The sequence below is a fragment of the Balaenoptera ricei genome, chromosome 16 (genome assembly GCF_028023285.1).
Source record: "Balaenoptera ricei isolate mBalRic1 chromosome 16, mBalRic1.hap2, whole genome shotgun sequence".
In the NCBI taxonomy this organism is placed as follows: Eukaryota; Metazoa; Chordata; class Mammalia; order Artiodactyla; family Balaenopteridae; genus Balaenoptera; species Balaenoptera ricei.
The window spans coordinates 1,900,778-1,922,405 of record NC_082654.1 but is presented as its reverse complement, the minus strand read 5'-3'; the positions used below and the strand labels follow the sequence as shown (position 1 = coordinate 1,922,405).

General features: G+C 51.5%; 1 protein-coding gene across 1 annotated transcript in view; it reads right to left on the bottom strand.

Moving 5' to 3' along the window:
* Positions 1–2,600: 2,600 nt before the first annotated feature.
* Positions 2,601–21,628, bottom strand: part of TCERG1L (transcription elongation regulator 1 like) — a 198,018-nt gene continuing 178,990 nt past the window's right edge. Inside the window, exons 10-12 of the mRNA XM_059900081.1 lie at positions 10,586–10,675; positions 6,543–6,661; positions 2,601–2,757 (exon numbers count right to left, since the gene is read on the bottom strand). Of these exons, the coding sequence (XP_059756064.1) occupies positions 2,601–2,757; positions 6,543–6,661; positions 10,586–10,675 (366 nt within the window). The remainder of the gene's footprint in view (positions 2,758–6,542; positions 6,662–10,585; positions 10,676–21,628) is intronic.

Here is a 21,628-nt window from a genome sequence, read left to right as displayed (position 1 = left end):
GAATCTGCGTCTTAGGGATTCATTTCTTCACGAGGAGAAATTGCTGCCCCGTTAACAGCCAGAGGATCCACGTGATCTGCCTGGAAGGGCGCTGCAGTGGGGACTCAGAGCCACCTCTTGCGGCAACAGTGACACCACGGTGACAGCGATGTTGCTAAACTCACACACACACCCCCACCCCCAGCATTGCAGTCTCTCTGCAGGTTGGACCACGGAGCAGGGATCCAGGGGAGTACGCGGCTGATGTCCCGCAGGACTGCCCACCTGGCCCACCTGGCGTTGAGAGCTCTTTGTGACGCTCGTGGGGCATCAGTACCCCCAGCTCTGTGGTGACCTCATCATCACCCATCACCCCAGCCGCTGGCGCCGCATGAACCCCAGCCCAGAGCAGCGTGGATTCCTGCCTCGGGCCACCTCCCCCTTATGTGGTGGATGACGCAGTTTCCAGAGCGGTTGCTTGGAACAGCCTCAAGCTCCCCACGGAGAGACTCTCCCTCCACTGGTGCTTTTGGGGTCTCTCCTGACCAGGGCTGCGAGGGGCAAACAGCAGCTCATGGCTGGGGCCAGCGGCACGTGAGTTCGTTCACTAACCCAGGCTGCACCTTCTGGGTGATGTGCAGGAGGCAGGAGGCAAAGCCGCAGACAGGGAGAGGCATCCGGAGGGGGGCGTGGGTCCTCTTATGCCTCCAGAACGGCTCAGGCCCGGTCTCGGCTGTAGTCGTTCATTTTAAACGACGTTGTCATGCACATCTGGTGTTATGCTGGGGGATCAGACGGCAGCTCATGGAGGGCGACTCGGGCTGCAGACACCTGGTGTTCCGTGGTCAGGTGGTCAGCACCTCCCCACACCCCGGGCAAGAAGCAGGCAGCTGGCTTGGCAGATGGACGCTGCCAATGGCAGGAGAGAGCACCGGCTTCGTGCAAAGCCCCAGGGGTCCCCGGAGGCCCCTTACTGCAGCTCCCAAGGGCTGGGGAGCCAGAGCCCCCCCTCCCAGACACCTTTCCTGGTGGTTCTGGGCGGAGTGCAGCTAATGAGACATGGCCACAGGGCGACCTTCCCCCGGAGGGTGGCTCACCAGCAGCTCCCGTCGGCTTCCTGGCAGTTCGCTCGGCCGGGCTGTGCCTTCTCTGGCCATGTCTGGATCTCTGTGCTGGTGGGAAGCTTGTCTGAGCTGGGGTGGGGCGTGGGGATGGCCGCTCCTTACCTCTGCTCTTCCCATGTTCTTCAGACCTGTCTCTACTCACAGCCCTCATCACCCCAGTTCCCTTTCTGTTCAGTTCCTCTCTTCACATTACGAGGGGATTTCTATCTCCTGATGGACCCTGTCTGATCTGGCAGCGGCATATGCATCTCAGAGTTCATCTCCTGCAGCGCTGATGGCCGCAGACGCCCAGCCCCACTGGGTGATGGTCTGAATCTGAGCCACGGCTCCGGAACCCACAGAGGTCACTGGCATAGAAGGTAACCAGTTAACAATACGGGCATTAAGACCAGGGCGTACCCCGATAAAGAGAGAATCCCTCCTTGCCCAATTCCCTCCTAATATGTGTGGCAAAAAGTGTTCTTTTTTTGGGAACTGACTGATGAGAAAGAAGGTAGGTGGGGAGGAGGTGCCACTGTGAGCTAGAGACAAAGACAGGGTTAGTGACTCCATAAACCTGAAATCAGTGAACAGGTGTTCAATTGATTAGAATGCAATTAATTAGCTGGAGTTCTATCAAGTATGGTTCCACCCGGAACTCGTAATTTGAAAAGCAAGATTTCTATTTGAGTAGTACTTTCACAGCCCTTACGTGCAATCGTAAATATTTTTATGAATCTTTCCAAATAGAGTATCTTTAGCTGAAACACAGTTTTGTTGCTTAAGATTGTGTTGGAAGTCTAAGCCACAAAAATATACTGGTTTAAAATATTTATTAATTCAAAAAAATTTTTATTTTTTATACAAAGATGGTGAGAAAAATCTCATGCAAACTCTGGGCATACAAGAAAAATAACTTAAATATTAATAGGATGATTTTGTACAAAATAATTCTTTTTTAAGTAGGACCTCCCACAGAAAGCACAGCCCTCTTCTCCAGGCCCGATGTCCCCGGAGGGGGCTGAGGCGATCGCCCTTTGACCTGTAGGTGGTCCACAGTCCAAGTGTCCGACGGTCACAGGTGTCACTATGATGATGAACAGCCTACACTACTACTTGGAAAACTAGACCCGGGGACCCGAGCCGGGACGTCCCAACACCACAGAACTCCTGAAGGATGGAAGGAACTCATGAAAATTTTCACAAAAGTTTCAGATAATCAGCTCGACTCATGAAAACACCTTGAGATGGTCAGAGATGGTGTCTGTTTCTGCTGAGGTACAAACCTGCAGCAGATTTAGAATCTGTCTATATTACAAGTAATTTGCATAATTAAAGCAATTAAGGGAGCAACATATCACGGCAATTAGAAATGCATCAAACTCGGAAAGTTGTACCAAAGGGAGCTTCAATATGAAACAATAACCCTCTGAGAACGAAGCCCACGGCCCCTGGGGCTCCCGACCTGGCTGTGTGGGCAGCCGCCGCCATGGTCAGCCTGATGGCATTTGCTCACACTCATCTCATTTTCCGGAGCCTGAGTCTGTTTTCCTTGTCCCGCTTCTTGAGAATAAGGATGAACTGGTTGAAAAAATGCTCCTGGTCCTTCCGTTTTTGGACGAGTCGAAACCTCTGATCCCGGCCGTACTTCTCAGCAAACTCCTTAAATGTGGTCCTGAAAGACCAAAAGCACCCTGAGACCCCTTCCTGGAGGAGAGCGGGCGCTGGTGCTCTGCGCACCTCCTGCCCGAGCTCAGGGTGGGGATCTCCCCCTTCCAGGCCTGGGAGCAGCACCCTCGGCTGGAGGGCAGCAGGAGGACGGGCGGAAGGAACAGCGCCGGGCCTCCGGCGCCACCTGCCTGCTCCCCTCACTGGCTGTCATTCCCCACTGGGCCCGGCAGGGGCCTGAGCCACGTAACTCGCACACTTGCCCATCTCTGCATCCAACCGGCCTCTGGGCATGAGCCTGGCCTCACCTGCCTCCTGGGCCTGGTGTCACTGCGAGCTTCTCACTGCCCACCCCCATCACCGCTCCGGCCACACAGGTCTTCTGTCCCCTGCTCTCACTGGGCTCCAACTTGCCATGGTCTTTGCGTATGCTGTTCCCTCTGCCTGGCACACCCTTCCCTCATTTCTTCCCTCATCATGTACAGCCCTCTCCTCATTAGATGTGAGGACCAGCCCGTCTTCCTCAGGGAAACCCGCCCCATCTACGGGTCAGAGAACTGGGTATCATCCTGAGGAGCCTCAACTGTGCAATGTTACTCGCCCCTCCCTGCTCGAGTAGAAGTGTGTCACCTGCTTTGTTTTCTGTGGAGCATCTCGAATGTCTAAGCCCAGTGGCCGGCATGTGCTCCGCACCCAAATACTGACTGAATCCATGATCGCCCGGCCAGGGAGTCCCCTGTAAGAAACTCAGTGGCACCAGCCAGGCCAGGCCAGAGCGGGTGGGGCAGCTCAAAGGGCAGAAGGAGTGGACGTGGCTTTGCAGACAAATGGAACCTTTGCCAGCATCGGCTCCCCACGGCTTCCTCTCCTCCCAGGCCGGAGCTTGAAGCCAGTGGTTGGGACGGCTCCAGGCAATGGGGGGGGAGGCGGGAGGGGGGGAGGGCGGAGGAGACAGTTCCTGCACATGTGTCGCCTGCCTTCTGCTCGCAGAGAGCTGGGGCCGCCCGCCTCCTGCTTGCACAGAGCTGGGGCCGCCCGCCTCCTGCTTGCAGAGAGCTGGGGCTGGGGCTGCAGGAGGGGCCCGAGGTGAGGGAGAAGCGCGCTCGCCCTGTGCTCAGGGGAGGCCTCTTGCTCCTCGTATTTCTCTTTGCGGAGAAATTTATATTTCATTGCAGACATTTAATTGTTGCATTAAGTTATTATAACTTAATGGTTCTTTTTTTTATCCGTGAATAACAAGATTATACTGATGTGGTTGTTAGGAGACAAGATGAATCATTAGTAGCCCCACCCTCACTGCTGTCACTAAACGATGAGTCTCATTCCTTCCTCACCAAGCACTGCTCTCCTCCCTGCACACGCCGGGATTCCGCTTGCTAGACACTTCCCGAGGAGAGAAAACCCTTCTCTCTGGTTTTCAACTTTCTCCGTTCGTTCTTTCCTTCTTTTCCTCCCTCCCTCCCTCCCTTCCTTCCTTCCATGATTTCACAATTGCCATGAGGTGTGACTAACGCACACTTATCTGAGCTTCCATCACCGACCTTCTTGGGAAAAGTGAGACGCTGAGAGGCACAGGGGGCTTGTTATCCTGGTCGCGTGTCTGGGGGGAGCCTGAGCACCTTCAATCAGGGGCTGGGCGGAGCCCCTTCTAGAGAGGTCCTATTCTGGGCACCTCTGAAAAGAAGTGTCCCTGAAAAGAAAAAAGAAAACTCCGACCCTTTAGCCGTGCCCAAGGGGACAGCCTGGCTTACTGCTGACCCTGGTGGACCGTCCAGTGAGCCTGGGGAAGTCCTCCGAGTCACCTGCACTGCATCTCCCTTTCCCCTGGGGACGTGGTCACCCGCAGTTGAAGGAGGTGGCCGCTGTGGCCAGAGCACCAGTCCGCCAGCCCATGGGGAGGTCCCCAGAGGCTCCTCTCCCCTCTCCAAGACCCCGAGAGCCGGGCAGGGCTGGGATCTGGCCCTGGACTATCCCCACGGCTAGCATCAGAGCCAGGATGACTGGAGGTGGGGCCGAGGGTACTCAGGACGCCTGCGCTGAGCCCGCTGGCGACCAGTGGGCGGCAGGGAGAACTGTCACTAGGACGCCTGCGCAATGGCAGGAAGAGAATGTAAAGAAGATCTGAAAAGGGTTTTGAAATGTCGCAGAATTAGCTACCTTTGAAATAAAAACTAGTTTTATAATTATAAAAGTAACATATGCCCAGTGTACATTTCTAAAACATAGCAGGCAATTAAATCTAATTTCAAAGAGTAACTTCATTTCTACCACTGATTTTCCTTCTCTGTGTGCATAATCTTGTTCGTAATTGCTGAATACATTCTGAATATCTCTCCTTTGCCTTCATAACATATTCATGGCAGGGGGACTAGGCTGGCTATTGTTAACATTTTACCAATGGATGGCCAGAGACGATTAGCTAATTGTCTTCACCGACGGCACCAGTGGTAATGATGAGAGCTCTCCAGGACCTGCCAGGTGCCGTGTGTCTTGCCTACACGAAGCCCCACACACCATCCTCCTCGTGGCCCGTGAGGCAGGGCCGCTACACCCCCTCAGATCAAGACACTTGAGCTGGGAAGGTCCAGTGCCTGGCCCTGCGGCGGGGGCCAAGGATGGGCAGGGCTGCTGTGCACTGAGGCGGGGGCTCTAGATCCAACCCCCTCTCCCCCCACCCAGGGTCACCAGCTGGGGGGACAGAGCAAAGCCACGGCTAGAACCCAGAGTTCTCATAGAAAATCACAATTTACAAATCATTAGACCCACATTTGCTTTCCTGGGTTAGCATTTGGTGATGGGGATAATTCATGCGAATTTTTTTCCCATTCAGAAAGTATCTATCCTTTAAATAGGCGAAGAAGTTTTCTGAGGCCTATGTAACCAACACTAAGTTATATTATCCAGTTATTGGCCAATGAATTAACCAATTATTGATCAAAATGTAGATGCCTACATCTGCATAGAAGGCAAACATCATTCATTCCTTAAAATGAATTAATGTTCATTTAAATATGATTTATTTATGCATTATTAAAAATGCATGATGTCAGCATTATTATAAAAATTATAATGTGTAAATGTCCATTTAAAAATAATGTCTCAATTTAAAATGAAAATACATCAAAATCAATCATTTTTCACTCATAAAAGTTATAGTTGTATAATTAAGTAGTTCTTGTGCATTAATTTTTAAATGTCAATTAAAGTTAATTTTAAAGTCGAGTTCAGCTTATGTATTTCTCTAGTTTCTAACATCGTTTTCATATTAGTTTGTTTTATTTCATGGGAATAATGCCTGATTATCTTAGGTGAGGTTGACAGCCAATTTCACTCGGGCCATTTGCTGGTGTGTAGTGTCTTCACTTCACACTCTGGACAGCTGCCCAGGCGTGTGGAACCCAGGGGCTGGCAGGGTTTATTTTACTGTTGCTGTGTATCATTTGTTTTGCATTTGTATTCCTCCATCATTAGATCAGGGGAATTAGGCCCCATCTCACGAGGGCTGACCTATTGATGAGTTATTTTGGCCTTGGAGTCAGGGCTGCTGACCTGTGGAAAACCACCACGCAAGGTGGACAGAGCTGCCGGGGTGCCTTTGGTTAGCAAGCAGTGCTGGGAGGTTTGTTCACGGCCGGCACAGGGGAGAAGGGCTTCCCGCTCCAAAATTACACGTTTGATGTCTATGGAACATAGGTCACATGATTTAACCCAAACTGACTTTAAAAGACCCCTTACAAAATTTGGTAAATTTCCAGCCCCAGAAATCGCCTGGCCTTAACTCACTTTCCATACCTGGGTGAGAGTTTAGATTCCTCTAGAAGTTTTTTGAATTCTTCTTTGGCTAGCAGCAATTTGCTTTTCTTTTCCTTGTATTCTTCTTTTATTCTTGTCTTGACAAACTGTTCAAATATCTTAAGACACACACAAAAGAGAACTATTACAAGAATGCATACCAGAAATGAACTCTTGTGCTTCAAACACCACGCAAAAACACAGCAAGAATCTGAGATGAGCCTGCCTTTTTCACAGTTGCTGGAGCTACAAACTAGAGCCTTTAATCTGGCCTCTCCATGAAAACAAGTGTCTGGACAATTACACCTGCTCTCCCACGAGGCCAATGTGCTTCTCCACGTCCAGGCACCATCTGGGCGTCAAACACTGAATCAGCCTGCTTAGGAATCCTGGGTATGAGTGGGCGGCCATCTCCAGAGGCGCGGTGGCAGCGGTGGACAGTTTGGAAATCCCAGCCCCAGTGCTCCAGAATTTCTTGTTTTGGAACCTCTTGAGCAGCACTTACCTGCATGCGTTGTCTCACCGACTTTCACATCCTGGCCAGCAGTACCATGACACATGAGAGTACGTGCTTTGTTCTAGTAATCCCTATGGCAATGTAACTGGCATTTGAGTCTCCAAAATGACTTTGAACTTGTGAAAAGAAAGTCAGCCCAGCATCTCTGGTTTCCCACACTCTAGTCTTCAAGAAGACCCACTTGTGAACAAGGGTCTGGTTCCCCAGGGGCTCCTGTGGACAAGGTGAGCCTCTCCTGGGTGTCATGGAAACACCCAGTGAGGAGACCTGACCACCGGGCACTGCACTCCCACTCCCCAGCTTGATGAGAGGTGGGCTTTGAAGCCTACCTCAACAGGAAAACCAGCCCCTTAGCCTAAAGGATATGGAAATTGTCTGGTAGGCAAATCCATCCAAGACCCTGGAAAGGTTTCTCTTGGGTACTGGCAGCCGACATAACTAAATGCCACCAGGGAATCCTTCTTTGCGGTAGACCATAGTGTGAACCTCCCTTGCTTGGATTAAGACCGCTCGTTGTTCTAATATCAGAAAATTGTCATTTGTAGACTAAAGCCAAAGGGAGGTGGAGACAGCTGTTTCATTCCCAAAGCTCTCCAAGCCTCGAGAATGTTAAAAGGAGAATAAACTGGAGAAAATTTAGACGTGTGTACGAACGTAGATAAAAAGATCAACAAAAAGCCCACATCTGGTCCTATTAGGCCAATAAATAGCAGTTCTGTACCAACCCAATCAGTGGCCACTGCAGATACTGGAATCTGAGCCAAGAGCTCAGGGAATCTCCCGCCCTCCTGCCAAGGACATGGAACCAGGAAGCGGCGACTTGGCCGAAACCCCATCACTCCCCTGCAGAATGGGTCTCCCGGCTCTGCCTGATGGTTTCAGATTCCGTTTCAGTCACGGCCAGTGTTTACAGGAGTATAAATACAAAATGCTACTCGCCTGCTGAAGAATCATCAGCAAAATGAAATATTCAAGAACAGGTTAGACGGAGAGCGTGCATATATATTTAAGTGAGAATATGATTGGCTTATTTCACCTTCAAGGCAAGTGGTAATGTAAACTCTCCAGTTCTTTTATAATTTAAGCTAATAAAAAAGGTAAATGTAGGGTTATTATCCAAATAAAAGCGTGTGGGTCCATCATTAGTCGGAGTTTTGCTCTATTAATTTTAAATCTGGATAGAAACCCTGGCTGGTGGTGGGGTCAGAGCTGGTGAGAAAGACCTCCTTCTCTCTCTGCCTGGAACCATTTATCCCTCTAATCAGATTTTGCTCTCTCCTCTGCCTTTGCTCTGCTGCTTTATTTATGCCGCTACAATTTAATGTAACAGGTTCTTTTCCCCTCCTCTTTAACAAATTACACCAGTTTTATTCAAAATGGGGCATGACTTTTTAAAAGAGAGACCATTGGCCATTATCTTGTCATGGCGTGTTCTAGTGAAATAAGATGGAACACTCTGTGTTACCATAGAAACAGGTCTGATGAGCGCTCCCAGGACCCCTACTCTCTGTTTCGGCTCATTCACATCTCCTCTGCAGACCCCGTGGAAGGATGGATGCAATATGCATACACCATGAGCCTCGGCTTTTCCCACGAACGCTACGTGACAGTAGGTCCCACACAGGGTCCACGTTTGGTGCTTGCCAGCCCAATTCATTCATAAATAGGACTGTGTTTTCTGAATGGGGCCCAAATATTGTTTCCTTCATCAGTTCAGCTTCAGCCCCGTGCCTCTTAGAAACTACAACACTGTCGATTTGCTGGGGTGGGGTTTCTCTTACGATGCAGGCATTTAATCTGAGGCCTCTCTGGTGGGGAAGTGCATCAGCTACGGGAAGCCTGCTTCCTCCTCCTCCTCGTGGGGCTCTGGGACCACGCTGTGGTATGAACACAGGCCTGATGTTTCCTCTGCGTGACTTCACAGGGACGTCTGAGGGCCCCCCACCAAACGGCGGAGTCTGGCTGTGAGCTGACCTTCTAGTCTGATCTGTCTGCCCCGAGAGCACCCTGGCAGTCACGGCCCCTCCCGGTCAGCGCTTGTCTCTCTCACCGGGGCTGTGGGCGTCCAGCCCCCCTGCTCCCGTGGGTGAGTCCTGTGCCATGACCGCCCCCCAGACACCCGGAGGGCAGGAGACCCTGCCCTGCCTAAGAGCCTGGTCCATTCCGGGCAAACAGCGCCCTGAGCTCCCTGACGTCTGAGAGACGGGGCTTAAGCATTGAATCATCAGCTCGGCTTTTCTTCGGGGTGTGGTGGGAAGGGTCTTACTTCTTCACTTCTTCAACTTCCTTTAAAGGGCCTGATGGCCTCTAAAACCACCCATGGACTAGAGGTGGGATAGCACTGATCACGACAGTCAGTGAGGCAGAGTCTACAGCTGTGCTGATCGTTACCTGTTACGGTTTAAAGTGATCTTGTCACCAAAATAAACGGGCTTCTCTCTGGTCACAGCTGGAGAGCTGAACTTTGTGATTTGTAATAGGGCAACAAAAGGGTGAGATATTACCAATGATTAAAATCACCGAGTTTCCTCGGCTGTGGGGAAAACAGATATAAAACACCCAAACACAAAGCGAGGCCCTGCCCGCTTGGCCTGCATTGAGCCCCTTGGTCTACACCTAAGGGAACTTCACGAGTTGATGACAGAATTGAAAATAAAATTGCACTTTCCATCCTCTTGGGCCGGGCTTTCCCAGACCCTACTGTCTGAAATCAGATGGATGCCACCAGGGCCGTGACATCGGAGGTGAGATGACCCTCGTGGGCTTGTGTCTCTAGTGATGGCGCCTGGTCACCCACTTTCCACATGTATCTGCTCTGCACTCAGAGGTCAGAGGGAGGGAGACGCACGATTGGGGCGGGACCAGAGATGCAGATGCAGAATCTGGATCCTTCTGGAATTTATCTCGGGGCCCTTCTTGGATGTGCTCCAGGAGCCACCAGATCCTGGCAGGGCTGTGAAAGCTCAAGCGTCCCCACCGGTCAGCACAGCCTGTCCCTCTGTCTGTCTGCTTAATCCGGAAGACAGTTCTGGCTCTGTGACTTGACTTGTCAACAAGCCAGGGCGGACCCCTGTCAAGTGTCCATTTAAAATGACCTCCAGGCCAGCTATCTCTAATCCATTCTTGCTTTTCTGGGGACCCACTTTCTAGAAAAGTCCATCCTTTACCTTTGCTACTATTGTTCCCTGGACCCTCTCCTATTTCACTTTAATTATCTCAGATCTTAAGTCTTTTTAATACAGCCATCCAGGATGTGGTTAATGTTCCCCAGAGCTGAGTTTTCACCTCTGTATCTGTCTCACGGGGTCATGACCAGGTGGTTCGCTAACAGCAGGTACCAGGGTGGCCTCCCTCTGCGCCCATAGCTCTTCCCATTCACGAGCTCACAGGCCAGCACTCAATTCTCATGGCTCCCCCACTGACACAGCAAAGATGACAGGCACCTGCTCGTCCGCAGAGATCTCGGGTGGAGCACCGCTTTAACTCCACGTCCTCGAGTCCATCACCACACCTCCTACCACCTTACCTGCTTCCGCTCCTCGGAGTTCAGCAGGAGATAGCGCGGATCAAACACGATTTTATGTAATTCTTTCTCCCAGGTAGAAAACGCTGACACCTGAAGAAAGATAGTCAATAGAGTTGCTTTTAGCATCTCATGCTGAGCCTGGAGTCACACTGAAATGATCAACGGTGAGAGACAGCACTAAGGAACCGGGGGTTCAGGGATGTAGCATCGTTTAAAAGTGTTCAACTTGTCAAACTTTTAAGAAAATCAATATTTAGAGCATTTGAAAATCTAATTTCTAGACTCATGACATTATTTCCTCCCTGGATATCTTCCAGAGCCATGCGTCCTGCTCTAAAACCCCAATTATGCCTGTGAAGCTGGGACATTCTGAAACGTCACATTGTGAAAGGAGATATTTGTAAAAATTTTCAGGACACCGCAGGTTGTAACAGAGGACAGTGTTTTAGAAATAATCAGAGTTTGGCACAATTTTAATTGATTTTTAATCAACATTTAAACCTTTTTTAGATAGGTAACCTTTTTAAACAAACTACCCTACTGTCTAATAGTTTTAGATTTACAGAAAACTTGCAAAAATATTATGAAGCTACCGTCTACCCCATACCCAGTTTCCTATATTGCTGACATCTTAATGTTAGTATGCTAGATGTGTCTACACTATTATTAACAGGAGTCCACACCTTACTCAGGTTTCTTTAGTTTTTGCCTAATTTTTTTTTCTGTCCCAGGATTCCACGCAGGACACCACATCACATGTAGTCTCATGTCTCCTCGGACTCCTCTGGGCTGTACAGTTTCTCACTCTCCTTGGTTTCGATGACCTTGATAGTTTTGAGGAGTACTGGTCAGGTATTTTGTGAGATGTACCTCTGCTGGGATTTGTCTCAGTTTTTCTCTTGGTTCAACCAGGGCTGTGGGTTTGGGGAGGAAGACCCCAGAAAATGTGCCCTTCTTGTCCCATCCTATCAAGGTCCATACTGTCAACGTAACTTATCAGAGCTGATGTTGACCTTGATTGACCAGCTGAGGTCTTTCCTCTATGAATTTATTCTTTTTCCCCTATCCCATGCTGTCCTCTTTGGAGGGAAGTCACAATGTATAGCCCACACTTAAGGGGTCCTGCTCCACCTCCCGAGATGGGAGTATCTGTATAAGTTCCTTGGCATTCTTCTGGATGGGATATTTGTCCATTCTCTCACATTTACTTATTTGTTCAATCATTTGTTTATATCAATATAGACTCATGGATATTTATTTCATACTTTGGGTTATAATCTAACATGATTATTGATTTGCTCCTGGTTTGGCTGTCGTGGTTGGCTCCTGTGTCCCTGGGACGTACCCCATCATTTTGTTTTCTGGGCCCTTCAAGATGCTCCAGGGTCATCTCATATCGCTCCTACCTTGGCCCTATTGACTGTGCCTTAGGCCCCATGCTGGGTGCTGAGGGTTCAGAGAAAATAAATCAAGGCCACTGGCATCAGGAGGCCCACGGTCCAGGGTGAGGCAGAAAGCTAACTCAGGATCTCCTGGGGGGCATTAGTGTCCTTCTGGAGACATGCCCAGGAGCCAAGGGGACACAGAGAAGGGCCTGGGGAGAAGTTGTCTCGAACACTGGCTGTGCTGGAACCGGGCCCATGAAGGGCCTGGGAGGTGCTCACGAGGCGCTGCCTGCGGAGCGAAGGCCAGGCTCCAGGAACTGTGGGGAATGTGGAGATGACAAGGGCGGAGCACGGCTGGGATGAAGGAGGCCATGCGGGGCTGGGAGGAGGCAGGAGAGACGGGCAGAGCAGATGCGCGGGACACTCCCAGACCCACTTAGGCACCAGGGCCTTGTCTGGAGAGCAACGGGAGAAGAAGAGCCAGACGTGATGTGTATCTAGGAGCCTGGGCAGGGGAGGGACTCCCAGGACGTGGGGAGGTGAAGCCAATGGGCAGTTTACAAAAACAAGATCCCTTCACATTCTGACTTTTGAGCAGGTTAAAACATTTCTGGTAGAGATATTATTTCAATAGGAATTGTGCTTTGCTTGGTGCATCATAAAATAATGATTTTTCAAAATTGACAATTCCTATCCTCACTAATAAAAATTGAAGCCCTTTTTAATACTCATGAGCTCTTTTATCAGGCAGGGTGACCCAAACTCCACCCAGGGATTTTTTTCAGTTGACTAAAAACATGGTGAAATTTTGACACATTACAGGGATTGGGGGGAGGGGCTCTGGAAAAGCATCAGGGAAGAATGATTTCTCTATTTTTTGAGAGCTGACACTTGACCACGTGAGCATTAGGGTGGATATGGAGAGAAGGAAAGGCCAACTTCAATACAGCCCAATCACATGGACGTCTATCCACCATGTAGGGACCTGTAAACCCCTCCAAGGTCCTAGTTTTATAAGGAAGGCCAACGATTATTAAGAATTGGCGTCACTTAACTGACTCCACCAGTTTGTTGAGAAGTTTTGGAGTTCTAGATGTATAATCAACTACGTTTAAAAAAATTAATATATTGTCCTTGCCTCCAGAGGAATTTACAATCTGTATACAAGGCAAGATGGGCCATCTCCCCAGTGACTGTAATTTGTGATAAAACAGACATCGTCACATAACCTGACAGCCACACTAACAGATGCTTTTGAAGTTCAGAGGAGGGTGGCAGTTTTGGACAGAGGGGCAGCCCGGGCGTGGGACCTGTGACAGAGGCTGGAGCAGAAGGGAAGCCTGGGCAGTCGAGTGTGAAACGGGGCCCGTCACTGCCTGCGGGTGGGCACAGCCTTGTCTGTGAGACAGACTCTTGCCAAAGAAGGACCCTGATGACTGTCGTTCCCTCGACTGTGAGACTCACTCTTGATGGAAGCCCAGCCTCCCTGGACCTGTGTCCCCATGGTCACGTTGTCTGGTAGGTTCATTCCATGGGGCAGGGGCTGAGGTCTCCCCTTTCTTGCTGGAGGCCTGCGGGGAGCTATTCTCCACTCCCAGGGGTCCCCAAGTTCTCCACGGTGGGCCCTCCACAATAGGTTGGCTTCCTTAAAGGCGGTGGGAGAATCTCTATATATGAGACCCAATCTTACATAACATGGTGTCACACCGACATGAGGGTGACCCCCCATCCTATTCGGAGTCCTGCCCACTCTCAAGAGAGGGGGTTATTCAAGATGTGTGCCCCGGGGTGGGAGTCTTGGGGCCACCCTAGAACTCTGCCCACACAGCAGGTCCCCAAGACAAATGCACGTTCTTGCCTCTAACTTGGCCTTCGTTTCTCAGCAGTGATCTCCACCCCACGTCTGCCTAACAGTCCTTTGAATCTCTGACACCTTACATGTGATCTGGTCCAGGATAGCGGAACTCTTCAGCCAATTTTAGACCCTTTCCTGCAGAAGTCCCGTCCTTCCCTGCAGCCTGACCGTGTCGTGTAGTGATTCCGCCTCCCTTCCTGGGCCGTGTTCTGTGATGTATACATCATCTCCTGACAGTTGGCAACGTATTCCGTCTCAGGGTGCTGACACCAGGTGGCTCCGGGCCGTGGGTGAAGGTCAGCACTACTTGTCTTGCTGAGAGTGTGTTTGGACACTGTCCTAGCCCATGCCGCTGGCCTCTGGTTAGCACTCATGCACATCTTTATTTAACCCCCCACTGGAACATCACCCGCTATGGGCTGGGAATCGGGAGACGTGGGCAGCGGGTCCCCTGAGCTGTGCTGGAGGCCAGCCTCCTGCAGTCTTGTGCTTCTCCTGCTGGCAGACTCCCCACTGATTCATCTTCAGTGTCTGAATTGTGTTCCCTGCCATTTCTACAACAGAAGACACCAGAGCTGGTGGTTGGAAACACAGGCACAGAGAAGCAGCGGCAGCGTGGACTGGCCAGGGCGCAGTTCCCAAACCTGGACAGATGCCGCCATAAAGTGGAAACTGTCAGCAGGCGTCCACCCCCGGCAGTGGTCCGAGGCTGCCGCCTGGCTGGCTGACACGTGGGCATCCCACGTGGCACTGTCTACACCTACAGGTGCCACTGCTGGAGGGACGACAGTTCCAGCGAGGCTGCAGATCAAAGGGGAGACACTGGTACCCTCTCTGCGGCCACATAAACCAGGCCCTTCCTGTCATAGTTGTTTTCAAGGTTCTCCCAGAAAAATAACCTTGTTTTAAAACCCCAAAGAATCGTGCCAGCACAAGTAGCAAAATGACGACCTCACCCTTGTCGCCTTTGGGGGTGGTCATCTCGTGCCTGGACGACCACAGTGGCCTCCTGATGGCTCCCCGTCCCCCAGCGTCATTTTCCCTTGACCCGCAGCCCCCATCTTTCCATGAGCCCTCAGACCAACGGGTCGGCCACTCGGCCAGCACCCAGGGCTCTTGGGTCTGGCTCCAGCTGTCCACCCAGCGTCCTGTCCAGCTGAGCGGCCCTGAGCGCCCCCCACCAGCGAGGGTCCCCGACGGTGCCCACGCCGGGCGGCTGACCCCTCCACCCCTCCACCCGCGGGGCACGGCACGGTGACACCCTCTCAGAAGCCACCACAAGGTGACCCTTCCCCGGATGACACCGGCTCCAACCTCAGCCCCACCTTCACGGAAACCTCTCCGAAGGCCAAGGAGTGGGCCCTGCGTTGCTCCTGGGGAAAGGGACCCCGTTAAGTAACGTGCTCTGAGAGCGTTGGGTTAAGGCTAAAAAGTGAGATAATAACGCAAGTCCCATGGGTGCCACGGGGCCACGGCCGTACCCTCGGGGTCCTGCCCCCAGGCTGGGCACCCAAAGGAGGCAGGCATGCTTCGTCTCCGAAACCAAAGGCTGTTTTGAGTGCTTGTCAAGCCTTGGGTCACAGAAAAGGCCAGGAGCCGAAGGACGAGAGGAAGGCACCCGTCTGCCTGTCTATCTGCCTGCACGTGCGGGTCGGACCCTCGGCTGGCATCCTCTCTCCCCTTGCTATCACCTCTGGTCTCTCCTGGTCTCAGGGAAACGGACCAAGGCCTCAGTCGGGAGGTGCGAAGGCCTCTCTCACCTGGGAAGGGGAGAAGCAGGTATGGGAGCTCTGAGGGGGCACGAGGCCACTGGGGGGGGGGAACCTGACATGCTGAGCCGTGCAGGAGGCCCAGTGGCCCCTGAAGACGGTCCCTGAATCTCCCTCCAGCCTGAGCCCACTGCCCTCTGCTTCCAGGGGCCGGAGACCGTGGCCATGGCCCCTCCGTGCATTTGCCCAAGTTTGCCCTCCTGGCTTCTCTACCTCCAGCCCCCACCCTCGCCCCAACACCACCTCCCTCCGTCGGCGCTCACCCCACCCCTCCCGAGCCCAGACCCCCTCCCTGCCCACTACCTCTCCCTCCGGGGCCACCCTGCCTGAGCGCCCAGACCCCGCCGCCCTGACACGGCGGGTCACGTGTGAGGACGTGCCCAGCATCCTCCGGTCCTCTGCTCTGTCCTCCACGCCGCCTGCAGGCTCCGCTGATGGCAGAGGGCGTGTTGCTTGTAATTAGCACTCCCGCCATCACCCTCTTTATCCAATTTCCTGGAACGCACAGCTGTGTCTTCTATCTCTGGCTCTGGAGCTCCTGACAAAGGCGGCTTGAGGTGGACACAGCACAGGATGAAGTGAGCAGGCTGTGCTCCGGGCTCACCCTGGGCGGGAGGCGGTGTCATCTCCGGGACCATCTAGAAGCAGCCGCGGGAACGGAGCTTGGGTGACGGCGGCGCATTGGGGGGGTGACGTCAGGCATGAGGGACACGGACACGTGGAGGGAGAAGAACGGTGCATCAATGGGCAGGTGGCCCCTGGGGGCCCCAGGCCGCCGTGCCCCCAGGGAACCGTGGAGACTCACGCAGAACACGCTGGAATCTGCCAGCAGTTCGTCCCACCGAAGGCGGGGAAGTGGAGGTTCACCTCCTGCTCCCACCCTCCCTGGTGGAGCGCTGCCCCTGGAGATGCTCAATCCCTAAATTTAGAGGGGGGAGTGGTCGGCATGTGGAAGGTTCCCCTGAGCCCAGGTGAGCCAGGTGACCCACAGGTGATCCAGAAGTGAGAAAGGGGCCGCGTGCTTCCCCCAAACTCCAGAACATGTCGATGCCCACCCTCAACTCCTAGCGCTCATGGTATTTTGCCAATTTTGGTGCTTTTTTTGGGTATTTTGATTGATAAATAAAACTTTGCACTGTTATTCCACCGTATCTCAGCTAAAACTTCTCTTTCACATTAGGGATAGTTATAACCCCTTTCTAGGCATTACAGTGGGTGGTCCACAACTCCCCCAAGGTCATCTTCATGATTAGACCGCGATCTACTCACTAATAGAGAGGTGACCACAGTAATATCTGCAGAGCTGAATCGCCAAAGGCCACGGCAGTTAACTCAGGAAAGAGAAACCACAGCATAAAAACCAAGAGAAAACCCAAATCAAAGGAAAAGAAGAATGAGAGTCAAAAAATAATAAATAGTAAATATTTATACTTCTTACTATTCAGTGCTGGTGGAGCACGCTGGTCAAACACCGCTGGGAGAATACATTGTAAGAAAACGACTTTTTCCAAACAATTTGGTAATACAGGTCAAATGTTGACAGCGTGTAGGAAACAATCCTACACACAAAAAAACCAACATTAATGCATCGATATGGTCATCAGAGTGTTATTTAAACTAGCAAAACTGGGCAATAAACTAAATAAATGAAAAAAGGGATTTTTGAACTGACAATGAATCGACTACTATACCCTCATCAAAAATGTTCCCAAAGGTTTATAGTAATATTTTAAAAATGGGTAAAAGGAGAAAACAGTATACCAATGTATAAGTTAGGTTGAACCTTATGAAATTGACTATATTAAAAAACTTTGGTTCAGCCATGTTCAACTACAGTTCAATCTTGGTTATACTATATAACACCAATGTTTATTTTTGCTATTTCTTTAAAATCTGTTTCTAGAAAGAAAGACTGGAAGGAAATGTACCCACTGATGATAATAATTGTCTCTTAGGGTTGGGTTTCAGGTGATTTTTTTCTTATTTCTATTCTTTGTATTTTGCAATTTTCCTATAATGAGCATGTGTTCTTTTGAGAGCACGATTTTATTTTATTAGTTGTATGTGCCTGGTGAGACTTTGAAGAGCTGCCATCGGAACATGAAGCGGATAAACTTCCCAAGGAGCAAAGATTCACCTCGTGGAAGAGACCCTGCAGGTGTCCACAACTCACGAGCTACAGCTCAGGCACCTCACCTCCAGAGCCATCTCACCTGTGATGTGTACCTGCACCTGAGGGTGACCGAAACCCTTCCCCACATGTCTTGGCCCAAGTGCCGCTACAGCCCTAGGCAACACCACTTATGCATCTGGGTGAAGGAGCACCGGACATCCCCCACGAGGGAGGGGGTCTTCCTGCCACATGGGAGAAGATGCAGCTTCCCTGATGGTGGGAGGACACCTGGTAAAGAGCCTCTCCTTCATTTGGACCAACTTTGCACCAAAAACCTCAGGGTGGACGCCTGTCTTAGCGCAGAGAGAGACCACTGTGGCTGGGCTGGCGAGGGCCTGCGGCCTGTGAGTTCCATATTTCAACACAGACTCGGACCCAAGTCCAGGGGTCTCAGCTGCAGAGCTGGCCACTGTGCCAGTCCGTCTCCCCAAGGCTGCCCGCTGCTGGGAAGCTGGCTGGGGGTCACTCGCAGAGGGACTCTGGAGTGCCTGAATCAAGGTCCAGGGTTGTGGAAGAGTCTTTCTTTCTCGGCGCCTGGGAAAGCCACTTCCAAGGGATACTTTGCAGAAGGAAGACACCTTCGATAAAATGCCTCTAATGCATTTATCTAAATAGACAGGGTTAAATTAATCCTCTGCTACTCAATGAATCCTGCCCCTTTATAGACCGAAGTTTAAAGAAAACCCTACTGTGGTTTATACTAGTGAAACAATATAAAAACAAAACCTTCCACTTACATATTTCAAAACCACAAAACCGAAGGCCCCTTCCCCAAGCCATAATCCCCATGGAATGCCCCAAACCATATGCCCTTTTAAAACTACTAGAAATCCACACACCTAGTGCCATCATTCTATAAGCACATGAGTTTCTGAGCTGAAGCACTGAGCAAATGCAATAAAAAATCTTATTAATCACCCAACCTATGAAAAACGTGACCTTTCTCGGCCGCATTTTTAAGCAACTGGAAATCTGATGGGCTTAGCTATCAACCCCTCTTGAGCACGAGTAACTCATAGAATCTGCGGCACACTTTATAAAGTCCAGAAGTCATAAACGCTGCCTTTGCTTTACGACATCAGCAGTGCATTCAGGTTGGCCTTTTTTCTTCATGAGCAGCATACGGGCTTCTTCTGAAACCCTTGTAAGATAGGGGTCTAGGCTTCACCCCAGTCTCTCTCCAGAGAAAACCCAGAGCACTGGAGTTGGTGCCTCCCATTCCCAGGGTGTTTTTGCTGAGGCTCATGCATGAGTACCTAAGAATCAAAGGCTGAATGGAATCACCCACCTCAACGAGGCAAGAACACACTGAAAATCTCCTGAGTAAAACTGCTCAGCTGAGGCCACTGGGATACATTCAGAGACTCACATCCTTGGGAAGGAGAGGGCGGAGTCTCCGGCAGCCCTGATCTCCCACGTGGGTTAGTCTGATGTTGTGTTGGTAAGATGCGCCTGGTTGGTTTCCAAGACAAAGAGGTGGAAAACTTGGCCACTGATGAGATGAACGCTGCATCTATTTCTCAAATGCTCACAATGCCATCACGTCTCACGGAGGACGGGCCATGTCTCCCAGTTAACTCCACTGGGACAGACTGGCTGGGTCCATTCAGATACTCGGAATTATGACTATTTCTGCACTGTCCTTGCAATCAGAAGAGGTGTGGCAGCACAACTCAGGAGTATCCCTCCCAGTGGGTTTGCAGAAGAGAATCTTATTCTCAGTGGCTCCGAGGGGAGAGGATCTGCTTTATCACATTCACGTGAGCGATGCCATAAGCCCTTTCGTGCAGATGCCTTGGGGCCACACGAGTGGCGGAGAAGGAAACAGAACAGCAGCTGCTCCAGGAGATAAACCCCCTTACCCAGGCTCATGGGCCCACTCTGGGATCAGTGCTGGGCCGGCCCGGGGCACGTGCAGCAAGACCAGCGCTCGGACACGAAGGGACTCCTGGGAAATCATTGAGTGCCTCCTGGGAGCCGGGCCCTGGGAACCCAACGGCGCGTTGGAGAGTCCCGCGTCTCCAGGAGCTGCGAGCCAGCACGGTGACTTGGCGATGTGGAGGGGACACAGAGCGGCCGTGTGGCATCATGTGTCAGCTGGAGAGCCAGGGAGGCGAGGGAGGGAGGGCTACCCAGGGAAGGGACCCCGTGCCAAGAGTGGAAGGTCGGTGAGGGGGGCTGTGAGACAGCTGAGGGCGGCCACCAGGGATGGTGACCGGTGGTGACACTGGGTACAAGCCTCCAGGACCAGGAGGACACTGACAGCCATGGAATAAGCAACCCCGTCGAGTGGCAGTGACGACATCTAAATGGAGTCAAAGCCCTGTTGGCAGAACCCTCCCGGGGTGGCTGGAGAAGGGAACACGGGCACTGGACCCATTTCTCCGCTGTAGGAACAGAGGGGCTGGGCGGCCAGAGCTCGGAGCTCCGGCCTGTGTTCCTGGCCTCCTCTCCTTAGCCAGGTAGTGACACTGGCTTTGTCTGCCCGTCTTTGCTGTTGCAGTGGGAAGGCTGAGAACGGGGTGAGGGCCGAGGAATGGGCGAAGGGAGAGGTCGGCCGGAGCCCTTTCCCAACTGCCACGCGGAGTCTTCGGTGGGTCGGGCAGGGAGCCCACACCACACACACAAACACACACACACAAGCATGTACACTCACAGGCGCACACATACACACACACACAGACACACCTCTCACAAGAGAGTCAGTTGTTTCAAGGCTATTTCATCCTGCAGGATTTGTTTAATCAAATCATCTCTATGTCTTGGTAAAAAAAAAAAAAAAGGAAAGTTGCATGGGGAGGGAGTCTTTTTTTAGAAATAAAATTTTAGCCTAGTAAACATAGTTTTTAAAATTATGTCTTTTTACAAAAACACGCCCTCCCTCTACACCAGGGACCACTCCAGTATGCGTGTGCGTTCACAGCCTTCCCATCTTGCACTTCTGGGTTACTCGGCATATATGTGAATATAGGCTTAATCCATTGCATCGCAGTTTTAAGCTCACAAGCCTACTTTTCCTTCCAGGTCCTTGCGCCAAGGGCTGTATTTTATTTTTGAGTGAGTCTCTAGATAGATAGAGCAATGCATGCATTAAAATTCATGGTGCAGAGGAAGAGAGGTCTCCCACGGAAGGTGCCTGAGATAATCTCCTTCTTACGCCTAACTCTTAAGCGCTGGCACCGTTTAAGTTTCCCTGTAGCCCCAGGGCCTCACCCTGCCCAGGTGCCAGCGCTGCTCAGACCCCCTGCTCTGGGGGAGAGGAGGTCTCCCCAGGCCGCCCCCCACCTCAGTTCCCAGCTGCACCTGCTCTGGGAGAGGCCGTGCGGGAAGCAGCCTTGGGTGGGTGCTGACTGCAGAGGGAATTTGCTTTTGAATTCCCAAGGCCATTTCCAGTGTTCATTACAATTACCATTACACACCGGTTCCTATTACTGCCTTCTGCGTTCGGTCTCATTTTATGAAGAAATCCAACTGGGCTAAACTATTGTATCGGGCTCATTTTATACCCAAAAGCCAAAACAGGAAATAAAAGTCATTGGAAGGAGATTCAATTATAAACTGTTTTTTCCTCCTCAATTCAAAATGAGATTCAGAAGTCAACTACAATTAAGACATCCCAGGTGTACGAAAACCTTTGGGTTGATCCCGAGGTGTACAAGTCCCTCCCCAAGTGAAGTGGAGGGCTCGTCCCTCTGGGGGTGTGGACCCCGGAAGCCAGCAGGGCTCCAGCAGGAAGGCCATCAACACAGACCAATCATTTCTCCACATGGCCCCGGGGACCGTCCCTTCCAGGTGACCCACACCTGTTCACCTCTCAGCCGCTTCCTTGGACAGGTGGCGACAGCTACCCCGCGATGCATC